The sequence below is a fragment of the Osmia lignaria genome, chromosome 14 (assembly GCF_051020975.1).
Source record: "Osmia lignaria lignaria isolate PbOS001 chromosome 14, iyOsmLign1, whole genome shotgun sequence".
Taxonomy (NCBI): Eukaryota; Metazoa; Arthropoda; class Insecta; order Hymenoptera; family Megachilidae; genus Osmia; species Osmia lignaria.
The window spans coordinates 12,955,344-12,979,060 of NC_135045.1; the positions used below are offsets into that span (position 1 = coordinate 12,955,344).

General features: G+C 33.1%; 1 protein-coding gene across 2 annotated transcripts in view; it reads left to right on the top strand.

Moving 5' to 3' along the window:
- Positions 1-23,097, top strand: part of Lim3 (Lim3 homeobox protein) — a 73,575-nt gene extending 50,478 nt beyond the window's left edge. Inside the window, exons 1-7 of one of the 2 annotated variants that reach the window (XM_034334862.2) lie at positions 6,898-8,263; positions 9,425-9,599; positions 11,697-11,899; positions 12,557-12,749; positions 15,778-15,944; positions 19,423-19,638; positions 20,112-23,097. In XM_034334862.2, coding sequence (XP_034190753.2) covers positions 8,008-8,263; positions 9,425-9,599; positions 11,697-11,899; positions 12,557-12,749; positions 15,778-15,944; positions 19,423-19,638; positions 20,112-20,293 — 1,392 coding nt within the window. In that variant the 5' untranslated portion in view covers positions 6,898-8,007 and the 3' untranslated portion in view covers positions 20,294-23,097. Of the gene's footprint in view, positions 1-6,897; positions 8,264-9,424; positions 9,600-11,696; positions 11,900-12,556; positions 12,750-15,777; positions 15,945-19,422; positions 19,639-20,111 lie in introns of those variants that run through there. The other variant, XM_034334858.2, reaches the window with a different exon arrangement.
- Positions 23,098-23,717: the final 620 nt, after the last annotated feature.

Genomic DNA, 23,717 nt, shown 5'->3' on the forward strand with positions numbered 1-23,717 from the left:
GAAGGCGCGGAGGAATCGGGAGCGAGATACAACTGCATATAACTGAATTTGCACGGGCAGATCCTCTCCATGGGCGTTTCCATTACATCGGCGGGTAATAAATTACGGCACCCTCACCGCGTAAATACGTTTGAATTTATATCGGCCGGTTGCTCGCCTGCCCCATTTACGCATATGGTTTTTTAGGCGATGAATTTTAGGCGGACCCCGTCCGTATCGTTGGCCCCGTGCTGATCGAATTATTAGATCGAACGTGAAACCTTTTATATAGAATATCAACACGTTGATGCATCAACTAATATACCTAAATATTAAAAATTGTTAATTTTTTTACATTGGATAGCATTCAACGGCACACTGTGACTTAAATTTTTACGGAAAAAATTAATGACGGACCATAATTTAATTAATTCAGCCCCAAATCTCTACCAGACCAGCTTAAAGTTTCCCGAACCCCCGAAGAAATAAAAACTTTTGTTATTAATAATGTTAGGCTTCTTACGTTTTAAAATCGGTTTTAATACTTCACCATTTGATTATTGATTTTATATCTGTTAAACTAAAATTGAGATTAGTTTTAATGATATTTCTGTTATTAAAAAATCATTGACGACTGTTTAAAGAAGAAACTTCCAGTGTTTCCAAAAATTATATAATTGCTTTATAGCAATTTAGATAAGAATTTATATTCTACACGGTATTTTAAAGAGCTATTGTTGGCGATGCCAACGCGCCTTGTCGTGTACTTAGTACGTTGCGTATGCGCTAGGAGTGCATCCCTACCATAGACTGTGGCCCAATGATTCGGCCGTTACATATAAAACCGTTATTTCTTTATGTGATGTTCGCGCCTTCAAGCAAGACCACGTTTATGTATTCTTTGTCGTTAAATCTAAATATATATACCTACTATAAAATAAGAAATAAAACAGCTATCTTATTTATCTCATTTATAAACTTGAACAGACTTTCTTTGAGAACTGTTTAACAAAATGTGTATTAAATATTTTTTAGTCAAAGAAGTGTAATAAATGTAGATTGCACTTCCCATTTATGATGTAATGACAAAAGTTTTGGAATAATGAAATGTTTTACAAAGAACAGAAACCAAAACAAAAAAGCATCGAGAGAAAAATCATCATCTAGGGGATGAAGGTGCCAGAAGCGCCGATAATGACTCGAATCCGACCCTCATCCCCTGACCTTTCGTTCTGATATTTACGATATCCTCGAAGGAAGCGAAATGAAAAAAAAAGAGAGAGAAATGTCATCGTTTGTCGGGTCAAGTGTGCAACGCCGGGGGGATGCGTTCCATCCTGACGAGCCAGTACTGCTTGCAACCCCCTTTTTTCCTGCCTCGTGGTCGTTAGTCTTGCCACGAGCCAGGAGGAACCCGTAGGCGAGCGAACCTCCACCCTTGGATAGGCCGCGATAAAACCTAGCACTGATGCTTTTTACGGTGACGAACGACTCCTGGAGGCGTGTCGACATGTGCAACGGAGTCGACGAAGGGTGGGCTCGGGTGATCGAAGCTCCAGGAGGACGCCCACGGAAATCACGGGGTCGCGCAATCGCAGAGCCACCCCCTTAATGGATCTTCGCGATGGAAACGAGAGGGTTGTATCGGATGTATCGGCAACCAGCGACATCTTCGGCTTTCCAGGTGTCCTGCTGAAAATGCGAACGGATGAGGAATGGACAGCAAAAAGTGAAGTAGTAACAGAAGGTAAACTCCTGCCAGGGGCGTCGAGTAAGGTATGGTAGCTTTTGTGAAGCTGACCTTGCTAGCTTAGAGCTATGGAATATCGATTTTAAAAATCGGCAATTAATAACTACAACAGATTGATGAAAAACTTTCATGAATGAAGTTGATGTGAAGTATTTTGGTAAGTTACTGATAAAAGAAAGTAAAATTTCTTACCCCTATCTTTTTATTGCTACGTATGTATAAATTCAAATTTTTTATTTATTAAGAATAAAGGATGATAGAACTACGTATCTAGGAAAAAGTTAACATGACGCCTCTGATACGAATGAATTAATGGCGTTGAAGAAGCATACAGGGAACTTATTATGAGATTAAATATTAGGGTGGAATGAGCCACCTACAGTCACTCACACTGAAAATCGTCCACCCACACCACAGTTGCCAATCGGTATATTAGTCTAAATAAAACAATAAATACAAATAAAATACAATGTTTGCCCATATTAAATTATTCTACATAAATAACTACATAATATAATCTAAAAGCAAAAGATTCTGTTGAATAATAATCGAGATATACCATTGCAAATAGAATCATGTCCGAAATGAACCTCACAGTGAAAATCGTCCACCTGCAACAATGTTTGATAAATTGCAATAGTTATTTGATTTTGTAATTTTTAATGAGTAATCCTTATAGATTTTTGTGTGCTGAATCCGAATCTTTAAGCCATTTTTATCTAATTTTTATAGTTTTCGCGATAATAAATCTTAAACACAAATTGCAAATATTCAACTTTGAAAATGATTTATACTTTTACAATAGCAGATATTCAGGTTCTTTTTTCACGCAATAATTCTGTGAAATCTACCGAATAAAATGATATAAATTGTTACTACATTATAAACATGTAATGTTTAAATAATAATGGAAGTGGAATATTTTTTATTATATTTCAAAAACTAACAATCTAGGAGAAAATCTAATAATATCACACGATAGAGAAACATTTTTGCTAAGTATACCATTAAATCAAGGTATAAAATTATGTTTCTACTTTAAGATTTAACGATAAATATGATAATTTGACATAGAAGGAAGGAACATAATCGCAAAACTTACCCGACAAACAGGTCGACGTTCAACATTGAGAACTACTGGTGTCACCTATACATATAACGCCATCTAATAGATATCTAATAGATTTAATTTAATTTAATAATTTAATATGCGCAATCATTGTATTCTATTTGTATTTATTGTTTTATTTAGACTAATATACGCCCCATTGAGGGTGGACGATTGTCACTATGAGTTACTGTACGTGTTTCAATTCTTTTAGACTAAATATAAATTGTTTCGTTGCTTTTAGTAATTATTGAGTTTATTATTATAACTTATTGGGTGATTTAATTAATTATCATTCTTGGTATCTTCTGACCCTTTTAAATTTCTTGGGCATAATTTGAAAGAAAATTATTAGTTTTTATTTCGGAATGCATTTAAATCTTATTATTATTTCTTGCATTATTTTGCATTTTCGATTTTCTGTTTAGATCAAATTATAATAAGGCTGAATCTTCTAGGCTGAATGCAAGGTGATTTTAGCCCAATATGTATCGTACATTTCTTTCTATGCGTATATACATACACGCAGTATTTATGTATACTTCATTATAGTTAAGTATATTTTGATATTGTTATAAGTCAAAGTGACCTTGCATTCTATTATCAAATGTTACAGAGCATTCTTCTGACAAAACTATGTTCCAAAATCTAGCAAAATCATAGTAAAATCATTGTCTACATATATTATAGCGTGTCGTATTCTAATATAGTTTTAAATAATTTCATTAAATTTATAAACGAGTTTCCATCTTTCACTGTTTACATGACTACTAACCTCTTCCTTACAAAAACATAATAAACGCTTAGAAATTTACGTATTCATATTGTTCAACGAACAGTAATCACGGTTCGAACACCAGACAAGAACCTGTTCAAGCGAGACACAAGCTCGTAAGCCTTTAATCGACCATGACAATCGACAACTATCAGAGAAATCATCCACTCGTTTATGATCTCGCTGTAGAATCATAATCGACCAACGATTCCAGTTAGATCGGTCGCACTACGAAGAATGTAAAATTTTCCACCTGATGGGACGAGAGGCAACAGATGGTTCGACACTTTGCATGCACGACCATGGTCATGCCCATAAAATCTGCTATGCGTACGCGTCACCTTCCTTCCACGCTTCTAAAACGACGTGCCAATAAAAAAAAGTTTGACACGCAAACGATTTGCCAGGCAGGGTGTGATGTATCTTTTTTTCAGCGGTAATAATGCAAATTGGTTACACGTCATTGCACTTTATGGCTAGTTTTTATTATCATTAGGCTGTGGATATTTATACAAATAGGCACCAGCATAATTTTTATTGTTTATGTTGATCAAAAATATTTTATGTATTTCCTATATTTTGAATATTCTAAATAAGTTCTATTGATTTCTCTATAGTTTATCATTTAATTATCATTTATTTGTTCTAACACTTTTATTACTTGGAAAGTATTTGTTTGTTTATTCATTATAGAGAGTGGTGCAGTACAGATAGTATGTATAATCCGAGATAATAAATAATTTGAAAGAAAAGAATTAAAATTATGAAATATTGTCGGCGCTTAAGTGGAGGGGGAGAGGAGGGTTTCGCCCGGGCTTTAGTTCGGACCAGAGACCGCTAGGTGGCAGCGAGATGATCAGTGACGGTGTTCTCGCAAGCGGTCGCCCGGGATGCAGTTCGAATATATAGAAGTTTCGAATTGCGGTGTGATAGGTGTCTAGGGCAGGGATCGTCTGTTATCAGCCCCACTGACGAGTCTGACAGACGAACCTGAGAACGCTTTTTTCTCCCCTCTCCTACAATAAATATATTTTTGAAAAAAGCATCTACTTTTTAATAAAACAAAAATGGCTACTTTCTTACAGCAAAAATACATACTTTAATCCAAAGGTTAATTCTTTGAAAGTCCAATAAAATTACGAATTGCTGTCAAAAAATGTGCGTATTACTAGAGTAGGTATATTTTATACTAGGGTATAACAGCGTCCTAAACGACAAAAATTAAACAATATTTTTGGATCCAATAATCAACAATGTCACTTGAGATAAACTGTGGAAGGGTTAAAGATCTGAAATATGAAATAGAAGAAAAAAAAGTCGGTTTTAAAAAATTTCTAGACCAGAACCTGCTTGTTAAGGGGTGCGATCAGAGGTCGCACAGCCAAGAGGAAAATCGCGAGCACCGCGTTTGAAACGCGAACCGGAGAGAGGGTTTTCATCCGAAAGGCGAAGGGGGTGAACGAGATACAAGGACAAAGAGGATACGAGCCATCTGACGCGACCGAGAAAAACAAAGACGAGCATTGAAAGTGTGCCGGTTGATGGTGGTAGGCGCATCTATACGTCTACTTACTTATACGTCGACCTATACCCACCCTCGTCGACTTTATTCGGTTCGGTGTGTATGGGCGCGCGCTCGCCAGCCAGGGATGAAAAAAAAAAAAAGAGTATACACGTCTGATCTCGACTAAGATTATAAAATGGCGACCCTCACCCCCCGAGCCGAGGGCTGTTCTTAATTTCGCTCGGATCCTTTTGTCCCCCACCTACTCTTCAGCCCCGTTCCTCCTCTTTTTCGCTTCTTTCGCTTCTTTCGTTTCTCCAGCATCCAGCTCGCCTCCACCCACTTTCTTTGCCTTTCCGCGACGCTTGCTTTCACAATCGACGCAGCTCTCTAGACGTTGCCAAAGGAATTCGCCGAGTAAAGGCCGACGAATTCTTTTACGTGACGATTCTGATGAATAGAAACCGTAGCCACGCTCGTACCCGTGGAAATGGATCCACGGATGTGCCGTTGGATGATCGTCGACTGAAGAAAATGCGAGCACAAACTGGTGGGGTGGTTCTCTGTCATTTTTTTCTTTTCTTTTTACGACTCGGTTCGGTTTCTATTTGTTCTTACAAAAAAGTCAGCACGAATGTCTTCCTTAGATTTTTATGAACTTTTGCATGTTGATAAATCAATACTATTACGATTTTTCCTGTATAGGATGTTCAATGTAAATTTAACAAATTATAAATAAAAAATAATAAATGCTAGTAGATGGACAAATTATAAAAATACTTTTTGGCCAATAAAAAATTAAGTTAACCATCTCCCTTTCTAAATATCACAATATGTCATTGAGATAACGAAGAATTTGTATTTCTAATCCAGTCGTTTTAACATAAGCATTATTTAGTTTTTACAATATTTATAAAATATCAATCCCCATTGTTCAATAATTTTGTCAGTGCGGATAGTATAATAGTACAATTGTTATTTTTAAGTTGAAACGTTTGAATATGAAAAATTTATCACTAAATGAAAAAATGATATTGGATAATAGTTTGATATAAATGTTAGTCGTCAGATGTGATTTTGAAAAATTAAACAATGAATACTCCTTATTTATGGTCCGCTTGCCAGACTAATTATTGTTCTACTCTACTTCAAATTGAATGTAAAGCGTATCAATAATATTTGTAATTATAACTTTTGACGATGAAGTTAATTTGTGTATGTTTGCACTAGAAACACAGAAGAATAACTTTGGAAGAGAATATCAAGGAACTTTAAAAATGGAATAATTACATAACAAACGAGGGAAATAGATCTAATCTAAATGAACAATTTAAAACAACAATTTTCATATAATTAATTAGATTCTTAGATTCTAATAAAATATTAATATTAATATTGTACAACGTTCATTTAAGAACTAATTTTTCACTTTTTTCTTTTTTTTATTAAGCTTTCAAATCATAATACAGATTTATTCGCTTTTCGGAGTGACAAAGAAGGAATTATACAAACAATTTATACTTTGAAATTACAGCTTTTAAGAAAAGAAACAATACATGTGCACGCTGCAATATGGGGTTTCCTGAGTAAAAAAGTCATTTTTAGAGGCAACTGACACTTGATTGATTAATAAAAATTTCAAAATTGCATATTTTCTAATTCCTTTAATTATTATATTCGCACATGATCTAATCAAGTTATAGATTTTTTTTACCTGTACTTTAAAAAAATGTCTATCTATATAATCCAGAACTTAACGAAAATACCTAAATTCTATTCTTTTATATATCTAACTAAATTAATTTGCCAAAATCATTGTAACTTCAGTAAGAACATTTATACATAGACAATAAGATCAAAGATCGCTGCCAGACCTCTGATTTACATATGTACTAACCATCCAACTAAAATTGCAGTAAACTGAAATTCAACCCCAGCAACTGCAAATGTCACCACCCTAACATAAGCCAATACATTTCTCTGTCAAAAGCATCAGAAACATAAGAAACGTTCATTCTCATCCTCGTAGCGTATCATCACCGTGTCAACAGCACATCACCGGCACTCTAGCCAGCACCCAGCAAGTCAGGACAGCGTTCGCGTACGGAAAGCTGTTTGTGGTGCGCCGATCGCCATATTGGAGGCGGTCGATCTTTCCACCAATCGGTGTCAAAGCGTTAGAAGCGTAGGTGCGAGCCATAGCCAATAGGATTGCCACACGCCCCACCGAAAATTTGCCACACCCACAAGTGTCACGTGCGCACGAGCAGCTCCAGTATCGTTCGAACAGTCTGTCGCGTATCCTCGCATCGTTAGCATCGCTACTCGCTGATTCACTCTCAATGATTTTCCTTCTCTCAATACATCGACATCCTTTATAATCATTGGTCCTTTGTTATCTTTAAAACAATAGTTCGATGGATTTACAAAAGTGTTGGATAAGTTTGTTGAATGAAGTTGGTGAAGCACTTATTGTTAAATGAAGGACATATTTAAAAATATGTACTGAATTGGGACAAATTTGTTACCGAAAAGGATTGAAATATCCATGTTTATTTTTAAAAAACAGTGGAATATAACATCTGTTATGATGGTGAGACGAATATTCTAGATATTAAGACCTAGAACTTAGGAATAATGAATGTTAATCATCAGGGTATAAAAGAAAAATTAAATTGAAATTCTATGGGGACGTAAAAAGTCCCAAAATAATCAAGATTCAATAAACGAACGTCATATGAAGCGAAAAATAAAAATTAACATTAGGATCAAAAGCTACACGTAGTATTCAGCTAATTAGTCCTAAATTATCAACGTCTGGAGTTTGACTAATTGTCGATGAAGAAAAAGAAATGACTGGAGACAAGTGAATCGGATAGAAAGTCGCAGTTATGACTATGATAAGCCTGGAAATGTTGGGCCGGGAGGCTCTGTCTCTGGAAGGGATGTATCGGCGTGCTCGTCAAGATATCTTGACACCGCCACATGACAGTCCAGAGTCGCAGAACGTCCGCCGGAACAGCAGTAACGCCGGAAACACTGTGAACGTCACAAACTTCGAGAAGGCTGACCACAACGAAATGCATCCACTCGATCAGCCGGCTCTGGAACTCGGTTTACCGGCTCACATTCCCGAGATTCTTTATTGTAAGTGAGGAATGTTGATCCTGTTGGTCGAATTTTCATTACCAATGGTGTAAAGAAATCGTGTGACACTTAAATAGTTTCTAATTAGAGTTGACACGATGTGCAAGTGTACTTGAAGTGTTGAAAGAGCTATAGTAATGTGAAATTTGATTTTGAAGAAAAGAATGTTAAATTTCGTCTAATAATTACAAAATATTTTTTTTTAATTTATTGCGTTATTTGATGTTGATTGGTTTAATAAATTAACCAAATATAGGCATTTCTCATTTTTATAGTCCGGCCTTTCTGAATTTGTTATGGATAATGTGAAAAAAAATTACCATAGTATTTATTTTTTTGATTATTTGATCTCTTATAATTCTCATCAACTTTTATTGCAATATTATAATTATAAAATTATGGTATTACAATATTGTAGAAATGAAGGTCGAGTGGCAGTAAAAATTATAGTAATTTCTTCTCAAAATATCCACATTAAGATTAGAACATTAGATGATAAAAATAAAATATAATCAGTTTAGCAATTTGTTATTATGACAGTGAATCGACTTTAAAAAACCGTGATAAAAATTTTATTCGTGATAATAGAAATCTAAATTAATTTATAATCATTGCAACACACACTTACAGAAAAATTCAAATCACATTTATTTGTAATTATTCAAAATAAATATAAACAACTGTTATTATTTTGTGATTCATGTATTTTCAAAATCTTGCATTTAATCTTTCCCGTCGCGTCGGTTCGATAGGATAATACGTGTCCATCAATATAATTATTTTTGTATACTTATCTTTCTTAAAAACGTAGAATTAATCACGGAAATAGTATTCAGTTTAGAAATCACTATAAAATTTAATAGATTCATTAAATGAATTCATTAAATTCAGGTCTATAATAAATTATAATAAATATCATTGACCACGGCATTAAGTATTTTCTTGAATTTTGTGCTCTTTCAGTTACTCAATTATATTAAATTTGTAGTGCTAATCACCATCGACTTCCACGGCGCTCAATATATTAATTTGCTCATCATTTATATTCACAACTTTTTTTTACTCTTTGATGAATCGCGAAAATAACTCATTGAAATTTTGATTCGAAAATGAATGATGATGTTTTTGGTTGCTGTATAAAGGGTCTGGTGAATGTTGCAGCCTCGATACCAAAATGTGGAGGCTGTCAGGAAGCAATTTTGGACAAGTACGTTCTGAGGGTTCTCGAAAGGTGTTGGCACGCGAGGTGTCTCACGTGCAGAGATTGCGGTGCAAGATTGACCGACAAATGTTTTGCGAGGAACGGTCATGTTTTCTGCAAGGACGACTTTTTCAAGTAAGTACCAATAATTATTTCTAAAAATTCAATAATTTTTTATTTTACTTTTATCTTTTCATTCCCATCGCCTTTCTGATCATTACAAAATTTAACTTCAGCCAATCATTTTCTTCCATTGTATTGAATGCAACAGCTATTGCATTGTTGGATAAATAAGTTCGATTTTAAAAAAGAAAGTTACGTAAAGACAATATCAATATGTTACACGTATTATAAAAAAATATTGTTCAAAACACCTTTATGCCGCATATGAAAAACGTGTGAATCGTGAGATAATCAATACATCATTACGTAACAACATGTACGTACACTTTTTCTTCCTATAAACACTATCTGGAGAGATAGTGAGAAAGGTATATAAAACTTTTATCAGTTACTATTTATCGCTTGCAAAATGCACGTGGAGAACCGAAACTCTGTATTATTCATCATGGATGATAAAAAAGTAGATATTAATAGGAAAGTACAAAAAGTTAGATCAAACGTGTACACATACACACACACGTAAGTAAGTACATACATCTGGGAGCGGTATCGATTGTGTCCGTAGAACGCGCCTTTTCTCATCCACCCATACTTTGGTAAAGTACGAGACGCCATTTTTCTTCTTCTGAGTCGAAGGTACTTGCTCCCTTTCCGCTTCGTCTCATCCTTCTCCATAGAACTCGCCCTTTCTTGGGATCGGAATTTTCAGGGGAATTGGAAGATTCGAGTTCGCAACGCGTTCAGAAACAATAAAAAGAACATTCAAGTTCGATGAAGGAATGATTTGTTGCGTTTGACGTATCGGCTCGGAGATGGTTTCTATTATTTCTAGAAACAAGCCTTATTTTTAATCGTCATAACGTTTATTAATACCTTCAAGAAAGATTAAAGTATTGTTAGTTTCTTTTTTTCTTTATAATGAAATTTCAGCTAAATGAACTAGCATATGATGGTCACCGAGAATTGATATCTAAAACTTTATGTTATAGAATAATTTTAAAAAAATTTGGTATAATGTTATGATAATAATGTATGGTACATGCTAAGTTGGAAATTTTTATTTGAAAATTAATTCAACATTTTGATTAAGTTGAAATGATTTTTCTAATAAAAAATACAGTAGATAAGTTATTGAAGTAGTATTATTTATGTGCATAGTGATTCAGTGCCTGTTGTTCAAGAGATACCTACTCTAACAGTAAGTGGTTTACAATCTTCCAGTTTCCCTGATATAGATACATTGTGGTTGATAAGAAATACTTTCACTATTTTATGGTATTAATTTTATTCTAACTTTCAATCAATGTAATTTAATCAAATAGTTACTAAACCAAAAAATATAGGGTATTCTAAGTACCATTCAGACTTTAACAGTAATAGATGATAGCAATATAAATAATCATACTAATTAATAAAATCATTGTATCCTCAATACTTTGTATTGAACGGCCAAACTGGATTGATCGTAGTTTAAATCTACCGAACATACTACTTCAACTAAAGTTGAAGACAATCTACCAGAAAACAATATTTAAAAGAATGTCATAATACAGAATTTATAATAGAAAAATAAAATATTGTAAAATATAAAATGAAATTCAAATTATTAAATTAAAATGTATGGTACCCTATGTAGTCGTTTCAATTGTAACAATCAGTACACAAATTAATACTAATTATAATCCCAACAGTTATTTCATAATAGATATGGTTAAAAAAACTATTCGAATACAATATTTACAAAGAAAGCCTGTTGTGGTATCCCCTTCTAATTTTAAGAAGAATAAAATGTTTTATCTGTCACAAAATGTTTCTAAAGGGTGAAACCCCACTTTAAAGTTTATCCTTTATTTATTAACTTAGACTATACAAAAATAACGCTCCGTTAAAATATTTTTTTAGTAAACACACGAAAACGTGTATAAAACTTGTCCAAATTTCTCGCGACCACTCTAGGGTTAACTAATTTAAAAAAAAAAAACCTGTAGTTTCTAATACAAGAAAAAAACATTTCTATTTTTAAGGCAGTATCAGCATGATACGGCGACACGTTGCTGTCACTAATGCACGAACGTAATGTGAAAATGTTGTGTGTTGTTGGTGTGGCAGGCGTTTTGGGACGAAATGCGCGGGCTGCGGCCAAGGATTGGCACCGTCGCAAGTTGTGCGTAGGGCCCAAGAATTGGTCTACCATCTAACTTGTTTCTCGTGCGCCCTTTGCTCTCGACAGTTGGACACTGGCGACGAATTCTACCTCATGGAGGACAGGAAGCTTGTTTGCAAGCCCGATTACGAACAGGCAAAGGCAAAAGGTAAAAGATAAATTACACTCAATTGCAATAAATTTGTTTAAGTTCAATCCTTTAAATTACACTTCATTGATCAGATATTTCTTTTGTTAGTAAAATGAGATTGTTGCCGATCAGTTGCTCTATATCTGTATAGATTTCTTATTTTAACCCTTTAGATATAATGTAAGAAAAAGTAATTTTATTTAAAACTCTTCAATTGCAATGATTGTGAAGGTATCTGAATAATATTTTTTACTCTTGATTGAAAAGATATTATACTTGAATTTTTCTTTTCTTTGCTGCTATATTTTCTTACAAAGTTTTCGAAAGAAATTTAAATTCTGTAAGTTATTTGAAATTAGATGCATGATGTTCCATAGCACAAGGATTGAATTGGTGCTTAAACGAATTTGATTTTCCTTAGAACACCTTAGAACAAGTATCCTTCGAAAAATTAATTTATTCTACTTGCTACATTTTTTTCGAATGTCTAAATTGTAACGTCATAGATAGAAATTTTAAAAATATTAACAAGTACAGTGAAATAAATAATATTACCCAAATGTTGCATTGATATGATTGTATAGATTACGAAAAAATAATTCAGAAGAATGTTTCTGCATGAAATTCCTTTATTTACAATTTGTTGTTGAACGCTCCCATTTTTTCAAATTGTAGAATTGGCAGACGGAGGAAGTATAGACGGTGACCAACCAAACAAAAGGCCGAGGACGACGATCACGGCAAAACAGCTGGAAACTTTGAAATTAGCTTATAATACCAGTCCTAAACCAGCAAGGCACGTGCGAGAACAACTCTCACAGGATACAGGACTCGACATGCGTGTTGTTCAAGTCTGGTTTCAAAACAGGTATGTTTATTTGAAATATTAACATTTAGTAAATACGAGCTAATGATACCTAATACATTTGTACTTACCATTCATAAACGATATAGATAAGTATCATCATTTTACAACTTATAGCTAACAGATTAATTCATTTGTTATCAGTATCCCTGTTTAAAAATTTAAATATTTAGTTAAAAGAATATATATATATACATATATATAAGTAAGTACACGTATACATATACCGATCGAATTGAGTAACCTCCTCCTTTTTCGAAGTCGATTAACAAAATAATGATCAAAGATTTAGAGAGAAAAAATGTAACCGTTCGTAAACACGCTGAATAGTCTTTTCCGAACTTCCTAACAAATATTTACTTTTTCCAATTCATCTTTTAAACATTTGACTGAAAGAACGATTATTAAGTATTCCAGAATTTTTTCAGATTTTTTGAATGACAAGCATATTAAAAAGATTGATCGTGAACATAATTGACTCAGGTTGCCCACGCCGAATCAACTTTATTACCTAAATTTTTAAAAAATGATATAAGCATCATATTTGAAGAAATAGCATGCACTTAAAAAAATGGAAATACAATTTAATTTAATTTGTTAGTAATCTGTCGTTCGAGCGTTGATGGTCCAAGAACTTATGTAAAATCGTTCACTTTATTTAGAACAACTTGACCACGGATTGCATGAAATATAGTACAGTTAATAGTGAAAATGATTCAGAAACAAAATAATATGATTTCTAACTATTAACACTCGAATTACCGAGTTTGATACACGCTTACTATAAAGTTGAAAATAATGTAGAAAATTAAATAGATAAAGGACGAAACATAATTCTTTATCTCGTCAAGCCAACATACATTTCAACAAAAAAACCTTAATAATACTTGCACGTTAAAATAAGAAACTTGAAACCTGTAATTTTAACTGGTTTGGTAGTTCTAGTGTTAAATATTATAAAATCTAGTATATAACTGAAAAGTAGGAATAACAAAGTAAATATTAATTCAAATTTTCCCGCGTAAACATTTATACACAAGTAAAAGGGAATTACAGATTTATAGGGTGTCCTAGCTAAAGTGTGACAGAACCGTTATTCCGTAACTGTTAATTGTACAATAAATTATTGATATGGAAATTGCACGGTAAAATTTTTTTGGTGGAGAAAACACCATCCTCCACACCATGGGGTACTTACCGCAACAATAGGGCCACTTTTACGATTTGCTACTCGAACCGAGACGGCTCTGCTAAAAATTGGAAAATTTGTTATATCTTGAAAACTAATTAAAGTCGGGCGTATACATTAAAGCTTAATAAATTCGTCTTGAAAAGCACTTTCACGTGATCTGAGAAAAATATATAGTTCCATTTTAAAAAACAAAACTTTACCATCATATCTCTTGAACTAATAATGCAAAAAATTTTTTACTTCTGCCAAAACATAGTTCCCATAGTACCGTGCAATTTTCATATCGACAATCTTTTTTAATTAATAATTACGGAATAACGAGTCTGTCACACCTTAGCCGGGACACCTTGTATATGTACAAACATGGGGCCGTTTCCCAACTTTGTCATTTTCCTTGAAAATGCCCTTTGAAAAGGGGTGGGAACCTGAGGGAGAGGAAGTCTGATTTAATCGCGAATGTACAAGAGTGAAACCAATTAAAAGTAATAAAGTTTTAAGCAACTGGCACAGGTTAACATTTAAACGATACTTAAATTTTAATACCAAATACGATTACACGAGTCTTTTCTCTTACCCGAATATTCTCGTTACTAGTTAGGATACCATAGAAAAACAGTTTTGTCATGGTTTCAGAAGCCATTTATAACTGAAACTTAATTGGACCAGATAACATCAATTTCTATAGTTTTTAAGCGAATCTAATTTAAATAAATTTTTATTTCTTCAACATTGAAAAATAAATTATCTTCATTTTTTTAAATATATTTAGCAGCTTTATGTGATACGTGCTATGTTTTATTTATCAGTTATCTGTAAATTCAGATTTTTATAACACATCTTATCGGTTTCGACAACGTAGGATATGACATTGCGTACAATGTAGCAAGCAGAAGAAAAAAATATTTTATCAGCTTTACAAGTACCTACGTGTATTACAGTTACTAGCAAGTCTGTGTTTAATGTTAATCCTATGATTTTTTTATATGGAGCAGAACACTGTGAAAATGTCGATGCACTGTACTGTTATCACGATTTCTTTTATAATTATTGATAAAAGGAACGTAGAGGTTGTAAAAATACGCACGTGTGATGTAGGTATATTTTTCTCTGGAAACATCTTCTCGATGCTCCTTAACAATGTTAAAATAACTTACAATTCTTGTTGCAATGGGTGAAAAATCGCATGGATATAAAATTAATGCTTTGTTAGAATTTTTAACAATGGTAATCTATAGAAGTTCTTCAATTTCAAACGAGAGAGTCTGAATCACCATTGTATTCCACGATCTGTTTTTTTCTTCTTTTTTTTATGAAGAGAAAAATTTATTTTATGAAGATTTCAGGCATTGTAAGAGAATTTCAAAATAAAAAATTTAGATTTATTGTAGTATCTAAATAAAATGCTCATTCAACTTGATCTATTTATATTTTTTCAATTAGCATTCTTAGTAAAATTAGCTGATTTTGGAGTGTCTGCAAAAAATAAACATATCTTACAATTGGCATTCTTTCACAATTTTGAAAAAAGGAATGAATAAATAGAAATAAGAATAAATCTAATACTATTCATTTTAAAGAAGAATAATCTTCTGTCAAATATTTAAAATAAATTAAAGTACACGTAGGTACTCATACGTTTTCATTAGGAACTTTGTCTAAAGTCAATTAATTAATTAATGTTACTTTTGTATTACTATTTATTTGTTTAAAAGAAATTATATTAACAGCTATTGATTAATGCGAAAGCTTTTATCAATTGCCACCCGTAATAGTTTTTATCCCTTTGGTAGTGGTGTATTTCAAATAATAATTATTTTTTGTATTATTTGTTGTTTATAGGAGAGCAAAGGAGAAGAGACTGAAAAAAGATGCGGGAAGAACGAGATGGTCACAGTATTTTCGAAGTATGAAAGGAACAGGAGCTGGTGGACATTCACCTAGACATGATAAGCTCCTTGATAAGGATGAACTTAAGGTCGACTTAGACTCCACCTTTGGTCACCATGGTATGTACCAATATTTACATTTACCTATTTTGTTCTTTGTTCTTATGATTTTATTGCAAAAATAGCTCAATTGATTTGTCAAACATTTTATTAAGAATATCGTCATACATTATTCTGTGAAAACAAAACAAAAATGAATCTTAATGATTGAAATTTGATCCCACTTATTCTATTCAAAATAAGATATAGCAATTAGAATAATTCAAATAAAAAGGATCAACCTTTAACTGAACAAACGAGTACCCCTTTTTATATTTCTTTTAACAGTTTGTATTCTTCTGAACATGTGCATCGATTTACATTTGCAAAATACAAATTTATGCAAAGAGATTTTTAATATTCAAGCTGCAATTGTAATTAATGATCTTAAAATATTAAACGGTTTATTCAATTTTTGTAATTAATATCTATCATCATAAAATTCTAGCAGACATTATGATTAAATTGTAAATATAGTTTTATCATAGTTTATATGTATATAATAACAAATTATTACATCTTGATTAATTCCATTTTCATATTATTTTATTTGAAATTGCAATTTATAGGAGCAATATTTGTACCGTCTATCCCAAATAATGTTCTTGATGATTCTGTAGTCAAAAAATTGCACGGCGTTATTAAAAATGGGCATTGAAAAGCGACCGATAACACGTTATTTGTGTTTCCAATATCGCGAAATGTACGCAGGTTCCCCTTTTGTATGCACAAGCATTTCTTCCGTTTCGTGAAACGAGAAAATGTTGATATCAATGCCTAGGATCGTCGAATATATTCGTGTTGCAACAGATTTTATTACACTGAAATGAAATAACTTGCTACAAAAACAAAAAATTCTTCAAGGAATAAAAAGAACAAAATTTTTGAATGTTCAAATTCTCTTCCTACATTGCAGTGTGCTTGTAATTCTCCTTTCAAAAAAGACATTTTTCGTAGCTTCAACGTGGAAGTTAATGTACGCTTTCAAAATAAAATAAATCAGCAATTCTCAACCTTTCCATAAATGCGTATCACCAAAATCACAATTTAAGAATTTTATTATCATTAACAAAAGTAATATGTCTTGTAGTACATACATTCGCGATCAAGTCAGGTTTCTCTAGGAAAAATCGGTTCTCGGCCTTTCCGAGAATATAAGATTGTATAAGAATCTGGCCCTATCATTTGCGTGTAAACATTGAAGCTTGAAAATTTGAATTAATATTTATTTTGTTATTCGTACTTCGCAGTTTTATACTAATACTTTGACTGGGTTTTTACAAAAATCCGGTCGAAAAATGCCACGCGGCGCGATCTCGCGTCTTCTGTTTTATGTCACAATGCGTTATGCAGCGCGGTAACTCTATTTAATTTTATAGTTTTGTTAATTATCAAATTATTTGCATTCTAAAATAATCAGCTTGCAAAAATACAGGTGTTCAATCGTGTAACATTAACAGTGTATTGCATTAACGTTAAACGTACGGATAGTTGGGTCCACTGAGCCGATTCCGTGGCATTTTTTGACATGGAACAAAGTGCGATCGCATCGCTTAGCACTCAAACCGTTAATAAGTAAAGATTATATTATTTTGTTTCTAAATCATTTTTAATATTAACATCGTCAAAAGATTTCAAAAATTCTTGCTTCCTCGATATCGGCATTTCCCTAGGAAGGCTTGATTTGATCGCAAGTATACATACATAAAAACCTAAGAAAGATTATACATTTAATTATATTGAAATTAATAAAATTTAATAAAATTGATATATAATAAAATAATTATATTTTATTATATTAATTTATTATATTATATTAATTATATTTTAATGATCGCAACAGTAGGGCCGCTTTTACAACTTGCCACTCAAATCGAGACGCATCTACTGAAAATCGGGAAATTTGTAAACGTTATATCTTGAAAACTAATTAAAATCGAGTGTATACATTAAAGCTTAATAAATTCGTCTTGAGAAGCACTATCACATAAACTAAAAAAAAAATATATAGTTCCATTTGAAAAACGAAACTTGACCGTCATATCTCTTAAACTAATAATGCAAAAGATTTTTCACTTCGGCCAAAACATAGGCCCCCTTTTACCGTGCAATTTCCATATCAACAATTTTTTGTATCATTAATAGTAACGGAATAACGGAATTATAACACTTAAGGTGGGACACACTGTATATTAATAAAATAATTATATTTAAAGAATAAACTAATATGTACAATTGCTAAATAATATTGCACAAATATTGTACACTGTATATTGCACAAATCATCCATCTACCACTCAGATGCCTTGTGCATATTATTAGTGGTACGTGTACCACTAGTTGAAAATGACTGAAATAAAAAAAACGGAGTATAAAAATATCAGCAAAACGTTGAAAACAATTTAAAGTTTAATCAAATAATTAATCTTATTTTTATGTTGAAAGATTAATTAAATTGCAACTTACAATTGCACAATGTAATGTTAAATTAATTCGTGATACCGGTAGCAAGTTCTTTCCATGACAGTTGACGTGTTAAAAAAAAAAAAATTGGAAAAATACAAATACTGAAAAGAAGTATTCTTTTCCTGTGTTACATTCGCTTTAACGTTGGTTACATCTAAGCTCTCGTGTACTGGAGCGTTTAGCGGAGGGGAAGACGATCTCGTCAATTATTCAGGTAGTCGTGGCGGCTAACTGCCAGTTCACCGTGTCCGAGATTTCAGGAAGATTGCGGACTATCCTCGAATTTATGCCTATCGTTAACCATGCTCGTCGTAAAGTCATGTAAACTTCAGCTATTGCGTAAATTTTAAACAACATCATTACCGAGTGTCTTTCCTTCGCCTGACAGCATTTTAATCACGCGCACTTCAATTACGTTTCAGATTAAAAAATAAATTTGTTAAAGTGCATTCATTGTTAGGGTAAAATTTTACGCTTAGAAACGAAATTTACTTTTACATTGCATAAAATCTGACAGTGAGTATTGAAAGGATTTTTGTAAATTTTAAATATTTTAAAACAAGTTGATTATCAATTAGTAAGAACTTACTTTCAATAATAGGTTTATTTTTATGTGCCATAAGATTAAATACATTGCAAAGTTTAAATTATAAATTATTTTAATTGCTATATTAAATTGTTTGTAAAGCAAAACGTTAGATATACAAAATAATCATGTAATGATTTTATAATTTATTTAACACTGGAACAACCGGATGAATTTAAATTACTTTTAAATTATTGAAAATAAAGTCAAGAAATGAATTAAAGAGAAGAAAAATAAATTAGTATGTACAATCCATCTCTATCTCAATATAAAAGTTCATCTTTATTTCGACAAAAGCATCTTAATAAATTCTGCAATTTAGTTATAATAAATCTGAAATTCATTATTTCGAGGGGTTTGGTTGTTCTAGTGTCCAAGAAAATACATTCTTTGTGATATTAAAAGCATTCTTTTTGATAATAAATGAATATTTGCATTTATCGTTAGATTTGAGTAACGACAGTTACGGCACTGTGGTGAACATGGGATTAGATGGTGAAGGCGCGAGTCCAGGTGGCGGTGGAAATGGGGCAGGTGGGGGCCCTCCACGTGGTTATTTGGGTGCAACAACACCCCCTTATCTTTCAACGTCCAGATCACCGTCCTTACCACCTCAATTCCCATATCCACCGGATGCTGGCCTCTCCGTCTACACTACCCTAGGTAAGTAAATGTATCATTATCACACCATAAACTATTAAAACATCAAACAGCCGACTTCGAAATATCAAATTTTAAACTTAACATATTTTATGTTCTTTATATCGTACATTTTTACAGCACTGATAGAAGTTCCTGTTAATTGTTAATTTAGTTTTTCTACGTACATTTTAACCCTTTGACTATGACATACTTTAATAAAAAATCCATACAACTGCAGGATAGAGGACCTTTGTTACCAGTACAATTCTTTAACATATACAATTATTAGTCATTAATCGTAAGTTTCTTTTCTCATCATTAGGTACAAATGAGCTATGTATGTCATGAAAATGATTGCTTTTACGGTGATCATTATTTATACTTAAATTTTGCACTAATATTGTGTTGTGTAATTATCATGAATTCTTGTTTAAATAAAAGAATAAGTGTTGTACCCCCATCGATAATTACCAACTGGACGATGAATGTTGCAGGAGGCGCAGGTGGCATGGTACCAGGGCCAGCGTCGGATTTGAGCAACGAATCGAGCGGAGGCGGCGGAGGCGGTGGAGGCGGCGGCGGAGGCGGTTACCCAGACTTTCCACCCTCGCCCGATTCATGGCTCGGCGAACCACCACCTCCACATGCTCACCACCATTCACACTACGCCACATAACCCGGCAAACTTACGCGTTGCCAAGCACCGTTCGGAAGAGCGGATCGGCGCAAAGCGTTCACCTGACGAGCCCTTCGACGAAACATAACTCGGTCGAAAGACTAAGGCCCTCCATCCGATCAACCTGTCCTTCGTCGATCGTCGATGTTAACGATCCTCGACCCGATCGAAAGGATCTCGGTGTTCTCGATGTTCCATCGTAAAAGAAAAAGGATTCATCTACGAGAGGAACTCGATACAAAGCTGACAATCGAGCACCGACTCGAGCCAGGGAATCATTCTACACCGTACTCTGCACCGTCCCGGCCGGTTTCCCGTCATCGAAATGATGCCATATTGTCTGAGCTGTCGTATAACGTTACATTTATAGCGCACGTACGATACACATTCGATAGGTACGATTAATCTAAATATATTTATGTACAAGTTCCTCGTTTCTCGGTACTATGGAGTTTAATCGTCGAATAAAGAAACCTAGAGGGTAGTTTAGACGTGTCGCGAGAAACGAGCGTTCGTTTGAATCGATGCGACTCAACAGAAACAAACTGCTCTTCGAACATATACCTTGATATTGATCAAAATCAATATTTGGGAAATATTTCGGAGAGCTCCATTCGCTTCTTCCAACGAACGACTCCGTTGTATCGATCGAAAAATCGCGATTCTAATTCGCAAATCACATCGTTTCGTTCATAGGACACGTTTCTGTGGTATTACAGCGCTTACGTGACGATAGAAGTTTCAGGTGTCATTTATTGTAAATAGTTTTCAGATTAGATTCTATCATACTACAGTAAAAGAAGGCAGAAAATGATAAGTAGGAACAGAATATAAAGAGGATTGGCGTACAGCGATCTTTGCAGGGACGACGCCGTCCGCAAGCAAAATTCCGAATATAAATTTAACCCTGAAGCACTTTTACGAATCGACGCTCGTTAGATATCATCCGTGTGAACAAAAATTTACCTAACATTTTTCGATATTTTTGATTAGTATACTTATAAAAATACATCGAATAGCAAAACTTTGTTTGGAAAAGATATCAACGAATTATAAGGATTCGTTTGAGAAAGATCAATGTTGGTTGATCACAGTGTAAACAATCACATTATCCCATAAAAGTCACCACGTGTAAGGATTTAGTAGTTTGAAATTGGCGCGTATCGCGGCCAATCAAAAGCACGCTACTTACCTTTCCGCGAACCGCTCATGGTCAGTCGACTTTGAGAAGCGGTAGGGTGTAGACGTGACGTGTAAACGGTCCGCGTTAATTGTATACTTCCGCTTCTACTTTCGAGCGTCTTGTAAACAATCTTGTGATAGCGTGATTTCTAATCGTGACAGTTGGATGTGAACCGTTGATCGTGTCGTATTTTATCACGTATAAGACGTTTTGTTTCCGATCGGCGAACCTCATGGGACCCCTGTCATTGGATAGACGCATCTACATAACTGTATAATTGACGGTGTATCGTGAGATATATAGTAACTCTTGAAATGTTTTCTACCCTGGTACCAGTGTCTGAGGTTGTCATCTAAAAGTAAGTCTTGTTTTAAACAAATTATTAGACGATAGTTACTCGGTTCCGTCAACGTACACGAAATCGCCAAACAAATATGGCGACGTTCGATCGACTATCAAATCACAGTTTGTTTGCATGTTTGTTTATCGTTGGGGTAACTGAGCGTCATTAGATTACACCTTTGACGCGTTCTGTGTCACGTTTTATCGATTAACCACTATCGTTGGACGATTCGATCGATCGATCTGATTTAAACGAATGTTCGATTTGCACGGTTGACACTTTACGGATGAAATTGTGAAATGTTTTCTAGGATAAATACCTTACGTTTCTTTAAAATTTTATGAAAAATATCTGTAACTAAATGATTCGAACAGATAACAGTTTTTACCATTTGAACTTCCTCTTTTAATCCATAGATTTGTTAATTACATTTTCATCGGTAGAGTGGTAATAATTTTAAATAATCAAAGTCATAACGATGTCAATTGTCCTCGATTCATACATGCGTTATGTATAAAATGTATATGTATGTACACATAAAGTACACATACTCGCAAAAGTACGATTAGATATAAAATAATCGATAATCAAAAGTAGCAGGTTCGATCGATCGAATCTGACGATTAATTTTAGACGCATGCGCAATGATACGAGGCATGCCGCGGTCGATTCTATTTCAAATATTTTGGCGCGCAATCATTAATAATCGTATACTTTTGAAATTATTTTTCAAAAATTATTCGTGTGCCTCGTATTATTCGAAGGAGCAATTGAGATATCACGCGACATGAACAAGGACCGAGACAGAAAGAAAAATATCACTGTAGAATTGTATATACGTCGTCCCCAATCGTTTTACCCGCGAAAAAAACGATCGTCAAGAAATATGCTGTACTCCGTCGGGTAAGAATATTGAATGTTGTACAAAATTATGAAAAGCGAACACGTGCTCCTCACCGAATTTCACAAAGAAAAAAAAAAGAGAAAGATTCGCGTGACTAGCGCAATTCATAAACTTCATCGACATGAGTTACTACGGATCTTTATATTATTATCTAGTCATCGAGTGATAATAAAAATTCTATCGTAATCTACATCACCCTGTATTTTCTTTTTAGCTTTACAATTGAATCATATTTTTAACGTCGGAATATTTCATTTACAGGAATGATTGTAGTAAGCAAATTTTATTAGGATGTTTTATATTTCACGTAGGAATTGCATATAGATTCCTTTTTGAAGTTTTACTTGTCGGTTACGTGGATACTATATTAATTTTTTTTTATTAAAATTGAAATTAGAAAAGAATTAAATTTGACGTTATGAGATTGGGAAGTAACTTTACGAGCTTTACCTTTTTCTTTTCTTGAGAATTATTTATTATAATATTAAGTAATAACAATTTTTAATCGAAGTAAGCATTATTATTTGAATCAAATTCGTGTCATATTAATTAAACTCGTCAAAATATTCCAAACTTTGTTTTTAATTTATTAAAGTTCTTTCGCTGAAATCTACATTGATTTTGAAAAGATAAGAAAAAGTTATTATATGCTAATTAATTTCTATTCTTTATTTATTTATTTAAAATTTTAAAGTAGATATGTACCCATTTCGCAAATTAATTGTCAGCCTAATACAAATTATCAAACAGTAGCAGATGATAATACCATCGTGATTAAATATTTTTTTCTTTTTATTTACTAAATATGTCTTGCTTTTCTTTTATTCAAATGCTATCTTATGAGAAGAATGAAATTAGTTTAAGAATTTTTCTAATGTTAAATGTTGGTAAAGTTTCTTTTGTTTCTATTAAAAAATAAATATTGTTTAATCATTTTATCAAATGATATAATACAGTTGAATAAAGAAGAAAAGAAAAAGGAAACGATTTATAA